Below are 8,573 nucleotides of genomic sequence, written 5' to 3' on the forward strand. Positions count from 1 at the left end.
CGATCCCAGCTTTAATTTCGGTACATTGCGTGCTTCGGTTCTGTTGGGCAGGTGGGGAACAGGTTTTTGCTCCGCGTCCACCTCCTTGTCTGTTCCAGCTGGGCGAGGGAGGTGTTGGAACGGGTGGAGCCCTCTGTCCTCGGGAGGGACTTCGCTTGGCTGCTCGTTGAGTTTCAGGGTTCTTGTGTCCAGAGTTTGAAGCCTCCCCCGGGTACATGTTAGGGTCACTCGTTCCCTGGGGTCCACTGGAGATCCGTGGGTGCCTACGTCCCACGTCTGGGGCTGTGGCCTCCTGTGGGTCTCTCAGTCCCATGTCTGGGCTCGCTTTGGGTTGGACGACCCCTGTGGTCCAGTCTCTAGTTGCCTCTGGGGTTGTGTCTGAGGCCAAAGCCTTTCAGATGTCCCTGGGTTCTGATGTGTGGGCCGCTGTGATCCAGTGTCCACATCCGACTCACAAGGGTCTGCTGCCAAGATCCGGGGGTCCCCATCGTCCAAGTTCTGCAGCCTCCTGTGTGTCAGAGTCCAAGGCCCTGTGATGCTGGTCCACGCCTCCTCTCCCCCCCAACTCGCGGTATCACAGGGTTTGGCAGCTCGTCGATCCCGAGGGAGGGGGGGGGTTAAAAATCCTGTTCCCTCTCCTCCCCTCCCCTCACTCCCGATAGCACATGGTCTCTGAGGCCGGATCCCACCTGCTCTGCAGCGCCCCACAGATGCACCTGCGGCCCACCTGTCGGTATCCGGGCCCAGGCCCAGGCCCCGCTCCCCAGTCCCCTCTGAGACCACGGTCCTCTAGGACCCTCTCCCTTCCGGGAACCCAGGCGCACGGGATCCGCTCAGACCCAGGATCCCAGTCCCCAGGGGCCCTGTCCCTCCCTGGGCCCAAGGACCACGGCCCCGGCCCCCAGCTCCCTGTCATCCGTGCCCCTCCAGGACCCCTATCTCCCGGGCCCTTCCCTGCACCCGGACCCCAGGACCAGGGGGCTGTCTCCCCTCCTGAACTCCAGGCTGCCGGACTCCAGTCTCCAGAGACCCTCCGCACCCCGGGACACCACTCATCCTGTCCCCAGCTCCCAGGGCACTTCTCCTCCGAGCCCCTCCTCGGCCTGGTGTCCAGCTCCAGCCCCAGGCCTTGCCCGGGCGGGCCCGGCCCCCACAGCCAAGGGTACCACAGACGGTAGGTGAGCCGCCAGCAGAGCTGAGCGGCGCTGGCGCCCGCCAGCTTCTCCGAGTAGCGGTGGAAGAGGGCGGCGGAGAGGACGAGCAGGCCGCTCCACAGGCCTAGCAGGGTGGCGGCCAGCAGGAAGAGGAGCCGGAGGGGGGCCGGCGCCGGGCGCCCGGCTCGCAGGTAGGCCCGGAATGGGGCCAGCTCCTCGGCCAGCACCAGCGAGCTGTAGCTCAGCAGGAAGCAGGGCGTCGAGACGGCGTAGCCGCGCCACTGGCGGCCCGGCTGGGAGAGGCAGGCCGCCTGGCCCAAGGCCCCGGCCTCGGCCTCCGGCAGGAGCAGCAGCAGGCCGCCCTCGGCCGGCGCCAGGCAGGTGCCACTGGCGTCGCGCAGCAGGCCGAAAACCCGCAGGCAGACCAGCTGCAGGCCGCTGGCCAGGCCCAGGCGCAGCAGGGGCCGCGGGGACGGAGCCGCCCGGCCTCTCTCCCGGCTCAGCACTGAGAGCGGCAGCAGGAACCCGGCCGACAGCAACAGCGTCCAGCCCCAGGCCGAGTCCACGAAGCGGCTGTGACAGTGGGGGGGGGGTGGGAAAGGAGGGGAAGGACAGGGAGAAGGAAGGAGGAAGAGGGGTTGAATGGAGAAGGGGACAGGAGAGAGAAAAGAGACAATGGGTTGAATTAGATGAGGCAGCAAAGGTTTCAAGAGTTTAGCTTCAGTGAGAGGGGAGGGTTTGCAGGGGCCGAGGGTGAAAATACAGGTCAGACGGGCTGGGGGTGGGGGGGGTGAGGATATCACAGGTCAGACGGGCTGGGGGGTGACGATAGCACAGGTCAGACGGGCTGGGGGGGTGGGGTGACGATATCACAGGTCAGACGGGCTGGGGGGGTGGGGTGACGATATCACAGGTCAGACAGACTGGGGGGGTGACGATAGCACAGGTCAGACGGGCTGGGGGGTGACGATATCACAGGTCAGACAGACTGTGGGGTGACGATAGCGCAGGTCGGATGGGCTGGGGGTGTGACGATAAGCCAGGTCAGACGGGCTGGGGGGGGTGAGGATATCACAGGTCAGACAGACTGGGGGGTGACGATAGCACAGGTCAGACAGACTGGGGGGCGATGACATCACAGGTCAGACGGGCTGTGGGGGTGAGGATTTCACAGGTCAGACAGACTGGGGAGTGACGATAGCACAGGTCAGACAGACTGGGGGGTGACGATAGCACAAGTCAGACGGGCTGGGGGGGGTGAGGATTACACAGTTCAGACGGGCTGGGGGGGTGACGATATCACAGGTCAGACAGACTGGGGGGTGACAATAGCACAGGTCAGACGGGCTGGGGGGGGTGACGATTACACAGGTCAGACGGGCTGGGGGGGTGATGATATCATAGGTCAGATGGGCTGGGGGGTGAGGATTATACAGGTCAGACAGACTGGGGGGTGACAATATCACAGGTCAGACGGGCTGGGGGGGTGACGATTACACAGGTCAGACAGACTGGGGGGTGACGATATCACAGGTCAGACAGACTGGTGGGGTGACGATAGCACAGGTCAGACGGGCTGGGGGGGTGAGGATTACACAGGTCAAACGGGCTGGGGGGATGACGATATCACAGGTCAGACAGACTGGGGGGTGACAATAGCACAGGTCAGACGGGCTGGGGGGTGGGGTGACGATACCACAGGTCAGACGGGCTGGGGGGGGGTGACAATATCACAGGTCAGATGGGCTGGGGGGGTGATGATATCACAGGTCAGACAGACTGGGGGGTGACAATAGCACAGGTCAGACGGGCTGGGGGGGTGGGGTGATGATATCACAGGTCAGACGGCTGGGGGGGTGACGATATCACAGGTCAGACAGACTGGGGGGTGACGATAGCACAGGTCAGACAGACTGGGGGGTAACGATTACACAGGTCAGACGGGCTGGGGGGTGATGATATCACAGGTCAGATGGGCTGGGGGGGGTGAGGATTATACAGGTCAGACAGACTGGGGGGTGACGATAGCACAGGTCAGACAGGCTGGGGGGGGTGGGATGACGATATCACAGGTCAGACGGGCTGGGGGGGTGACGATATCACAGGTCAGACAGACTGGGGGGTGACGATTACACAGGTCAGACGGGCTGGGGGGTGATGATATCGCAGGTCAGATGGGCTGGGGGGGGTGAAGATTATACAGGTCAGACAGACTGGGGGGTGACGATAGCACAGGTCAGGCGGGCTGGGGGTGGGAGGATTACACAGGTCAGACGGGCTGGGAGGGTGAGGATTACACAGGTCAGACGGGCTGGGGGGGTGAGGATTACACAGGTCAGATGGGCTGGGGGGGTGAGGATTACACAGGTCAGATGGACTGGGGGTGGGAGGATATCACAGGTCAGACGGGCTGGGGGGGTGAGGATTACACAGGTCAGATGGGCTGGGGGTGGGAGGATATCACAGGTCAGACGGGCTGGGGGGGGTGACGATAGCACAGGTCAGACAAACTGGGGGGTGACGATAGCACCGGTCAGTCAGACTGGGGGGTGACAATAGCACAGGTCAGACGGGCTGGGGGTGGGAGGACATCACAGGTCAGACGGGCTGGGGGGGTGAGGATTACACAGGTCAGACAGGCTGGTGGGGGTGAGGATATCACAGGTCAGACAGACTGGGGGGTGAGGATAGCACAGGTCAGATGGGCTGGGGGGGTGATGATATCACAGGTCAGACGGGCTGGGGGGTGGGAGGATATCACAGGTCAGATGGGCTGGGGGTGGGAGGATATCACAGGTCAGACGGGCTGGGGGTGGGAGGATATCACAGGTCAGACGGGCTGGGGGTGGGAGGATATCACAGGTCAGACGGGCCGGGGGGGTGACGATAGCACAGGTCAGACGGGCTGGGGGTGGGAGGATATCACAGGTCAGATGGGCTGGGGGTGGGATCACAGGTCAGATGGGCTGGGGGGGTGAGGATTACACAGGTCAGACGGGCCGGGGGGGGGGTGACGATAGCACAGGTCAGATGGGCTGGGGGTGGGAGGATATCACAGGTCAGATGGGCTGGGGGTGGGAGGATATCACAGGTCAGACGGGCTGGGGGGGTGAGGATATCACAGGTCAGATGGGCTGGGGGTGGGAGGATATCACAGGTCAGACGGGCTGGGGGGGTGAGGATATCACAGGTCAGACGGGCTGGGGGGGTGATGATATCACAGGTCAGACGGGCTGGGGGGGTGATGATATCACAGGTCAGACGGGCTGGGGGGGTGATGATATCACAGGTCAGACGGGCTGGGGGGGTGAGGATATCACAGGTCAGACGGGCTGGGGGGGTGAGGATATCACAGGTCAGACGGGCTGGGGGTGGGAGGATATCACAGGTCAGACGGGCCGGGGGGGGGGTGAGGATATCACAGGTCAGATGGGCTGGGGGTGGGAGGATAGCACAGGTCAGACGGGCTGGGGGGGTGAGGATATCACAGGTCAGACGGGCTGGGGGGGTGATGATATCACAGGTCAGACGGGCTGGGGGGGTGAGGATATCACAGGTCAGACGGGCTGGGGGTGGGAGGATAGCACAGGTCAGACGGGCTGGGGGGGTGAGGATATCACAGGTCAGACGGGCTGGGGGTGGGAGGATATCACAGGTCAGACGGGCTGGGGGTGGGAGGATATCACAGGTCAGACGGGCCGGGGGGGTGACGATAGCACAGGTCAGACGGGCTGGGGGTGGGAGGTGGGATAAGAGGTTGAACGGGGGGAAGACTCACACGTAGAAGTAATTGTTCCTGTTGGCGAAGATGATCCGCGGGCTGATGTGAAACTGCAGCAGCGGCCCGAAGACAACCAGGGTGGCCAGCCAGAGGTGGTAGTGCGACAGCACCCACGGGTGCCCCAGGAAGTTTGCCAGATGGTCGGTGCCCACCACCAGAGCCGCGCCCAGCACCCTGGCAGCCGTGGACAGTCCCGGGAGCGGCCAGAGCCGGGCCGGCCATTTGCCCTCCCACATTGCCAGGACCCTCTCAAAGCCCAGTTACCCTCTCTCCCCTGACCCTTTCTCTCCAGTCTCTCCTGGCCCTCTCTGGCCTCGCTCAGTTTCCCCCTCACTCTCCACCAGCCTCCGTTGCCCTGTCACTGCTAGGCCTGTCCACCAGCTCCGGTTGGCCACAGACTGCAGCCCAAAATAGCAGCCGCAGGCCCGGCAGCTGTTGTCATCCTCCCGGGACGTGGGAGGGGGTGGGAACTCTGCCCGGGACACGGGAGGGAGGGGAGAGAGAGAGAGAAAGAGAGAGCCCCACTCGAGTTCCACCCCTTCCCCCGATAGGTCGCGAGTGAGGGAGGTGAGGGGTTTGAGGGTGCAAGGACTGCGGAGAGCAGGGAGAACAGCGGGGGGTGGGGGGAGGCCAGACAGACCCATCCTCTCGTTCAAACGTCGAAATCTTCACTGGGGCGTTCAATATCCCGCTAGAGCCCCCGTCCCTGCCCCCACCCCACCGTACTCCATAAAACCATCAGATAGAGGAGCAGAATTAGGCCCTTTGGCCCATCGACTCTGGTCCGCAATTTCGTCATGGGCGTCCATCTCTCTCTCTCAGTCCCAAACTCCCGCCTTCATCCCAGATCCCTCCATGCCTTGACTAAACCTGAATCTATCAAGCAACGACTTGGCCTCCACAGCCAGCTGTGGCAATGAATTCCACAAGCTCACCACTCTCGGGCTAAAGAAGATCCTCCTCATCTACTGTTCTAGAGGAGGAGAAGATGGCGACACGACGGCAGCGTGCGCGGCCTCTCCGGTGAATGATGTCTATTATCTGTCAAGTAGGGGACCGTGCACAATCCTGATTTGATGGAGACGGACGTGAGAGTGTGGAGGAACATCTGGAAAACTTCTGGAATGCCCGCTTTGCTGCCGCTGCTACTGTGTGGTAACCGGAATCTCCGGAGCAGAAGGCCCTGAAATCCTCGGCTTTGCATGTTTCAGTGGCTGGGGAGAGGTCGAAGGCGCTCGGCAGGCTGTATCGGAGGGGCTGGTCAGAGGCTCGAAGTTTTCGGACGGATGGACTCAGTGTCTGCTGTGGTCGGCTGCTTCCAAGGCATCGGCAAGTTGACGGTGCCTGGAGGTTTATGGCAGGGAGTTTCTCCCTTTTGCCGCCTGCTATTGGGGACTCGGGAGTTGATCAACTCGGGGACTTTGAGACTTTTTTTACCGTGCCCATGGTCTGTTCTCCATCAAATTACGGTTCTGTTAGTGTTAGTCTTTGGTTTGTCCTGTTTTCTGTGATATCACTCTGGAGAAACATTGTATCATTGCTTAATGCATGTATGCATTTCTAAATGACAATAGAAGAGGACTGAGTGTCCTCATAATCTAAAAGGCCCTCTATTCTGAGCCCGTGTACTCCGGCCTTAGGAAACATCCACTCTATCCAGGCCTTTCACCATACCACGGGTTTCAATTAGGTCACCCATCATTCTTCTGAACTGTGGGGGCTCCTGTCCCAGCGAGCCTTCCACCCTCCCCCAAAGGGCAGCAGTTTTCAGACACAGTTTGTGGGGTGGGGCCGGGAGGGGAGGGGGACACAGGTAAAAGGGGAGAGGGCTGGGGGGAGGGGGACACAGGTAAATGGGGAGAGGGGTGGGGCCGGGAGGGGAGGGGGACACAGGTAAAAGGGGAGAGGGCTGGGGGAGAGGGAGACACAGGTAAAAGGGGAGAGGGCTGGGGGGGAGGGGGACAGGTAAATGGGGAGGGGGTGGGAGGGAGGGGGACACAGGTAAATGGGGAGAGGGGTGGGGGAGAGGGGGACACAGGTAAATGGGGAGAGGGGTGGGGGAGAGGGAGACACAGGTAAAAGGGGAGAGGGGTGGGGGAGAGGGGGACACAGGTAAATGGGGAGAAGGGTGGGGGAGAGGGGACACAGGTAAATGGGGAGAGGGCTGGGAGGGAGGGGGACACAGGTAAATGGGGAGAGGGGTGGGGAGAGGGGACACAGGTAAATGGGGAGAGGGGTGGGGGAGAGGGGACACAGGTAAATGGGAGAGGGGTGGGGGAGAGGGGGACACAGGTAAATGGGAGAGGGGTGGGGGAGAGGGGGACACAGGTAAATGGGGAGAAGGGTGGGGGAGAGGGGACACAGGTAAATGGGGAGAGGGGACACAGGTAAATGGGGAGAGGGGTGGGGGAGAGGGGACACAGGTAAATGGGGAGAGGGGTGGGGGAGAGGGGGACAGGTAAATGGAGAGAGGGCTGGGAGGGAGGGGGACACAGGTAAATGGGGACAGGGGTGGGGGAGAGGGGACAGGTAAATGGGGAGAAGTGTGGGGGAGAGGGGACACAGGTAAATGGGGAGAGGGCTGGGAGGGTGGGTTTGGGGCGGGGGAAGGGAGACGCAGGTTGGGGGGGAGGGGACGGAAAGGAGAATGTAGGAGCCATAGATCTTTTATTAAAAATCTGTATTGTATTTTGTGGCGCGTTTATCTGTCACGGGGCATGGTAGAAGCAAATGAACATAGTTGCATATTGACGCTTATCATTAGTTAGGTTAGAGTAGTCCAGTTGAGAGCCACGGGGTGATATCTTCTTTTGTTGACCACTAATTATGTCCAACTTCGTTACTTCGCTAATTTGATCGCTATATCGATAACCTAGTTTCATTAGTTCTTTCATGGCTGCAAGGTTGTTCGTCTTTGCTGGTTCCGTAATAAAGGATTTAACTTTTCAACTTTAGAACTTGGTTATTTTTGGAAGTGTGTCACACAAGTCTGTCAATCTCCTGCCTTTAGTCTCTCGGTGGTTTCGGGGTTGTTTTAAAGTGACGGCCACATCTTGCCAACAACAAAAAAAGGAGTTGTACCAAACGAACGCCAGGACTGCCTCAGACCCGCTGGTGAAGTTGCAACCAGCACACAGAGAGCGCGTCGGAAAGTGAAAACGCAGGATTATCTGTGACCTTTCCTTGGTTCGGGCTGTGTGTCTGCGGTCTGAACCCGCGCACCTGGGCACCGCCGCTCAATCGCGCCGTGTTGCCCCACCGGTTCGTTCCTTTCTGTTACTGAAGTGTTGAAATATTCTGGCTGCCGACGTTTGAACTGAAGGCTGGCTGTTTAAGCACTGTGGATGCACGGACAGTTTATGGAATCAAATATCACCGGTGCTGCGGGCGAACAAAGAGTTAATTGCCAGTCTCACGACTAGAGAAAGTAACACGCGTGGATTAAGCGTGGAGCCGGCGCCAACGAGCCTGCAGCCGGGGCTTGCAAAAGAGAAGCTAAGGTTATTAAGTCTTCAAAAGGAATATGAAAAATGTGACCAAAATTAACGTTTAATACCGACCATCAGTATGTGAAGCTGTTGCCAAAGCGACATCACACGCTGCTCTTATTACTTCCCAAGGTCGAGCAGGAAAGACAA

The 8,573-nt window shown here is 60.4% G+C and overlaps 1 protein-coding gene across 1 annotated transcript; it reads right to left on the reverse strand.

Annotated features, from left to right (window-relative positions):
• Positions 1-5,362, reverse strand: LOC134353250 (fat storage-inducing transmembrane protein 1). Its single transcript, XM_063061283.1, has 2 exons — positions 4,933-5,362; positions 1-1,727 (listed from the first exon to the last, which is right to left on the reverse strand). Exons 1-2 carry the CDS (start codon positions 5,169-5,171, stop codon positions 650-652), a joined length of 1,317 nt encoding a protein of 438 aa, XP_062917353.1. The 5' UTR covers positions 5,172-5,362; the 3' UTR covers positions 1-649.
• Between the last annotated feature and the right edge of the window lie 3,211 nt (positions 5,363-8,573).

Source organism: Mobula hypostoma, chromosome 10 (assembly GCF_963921235.1).
Source record: "Mobula hypostoma chromosome 10, sMobHyp1.1, whole genome shotgun sequence".
Classification (NCBI taxonomy): domain Eukaryota; kingdom Metazoa; phylum Chordata; class Chondrichthyes; order Myliobatiformes; family Myliobatidae; genus Mobula; species Mobula hypostoma.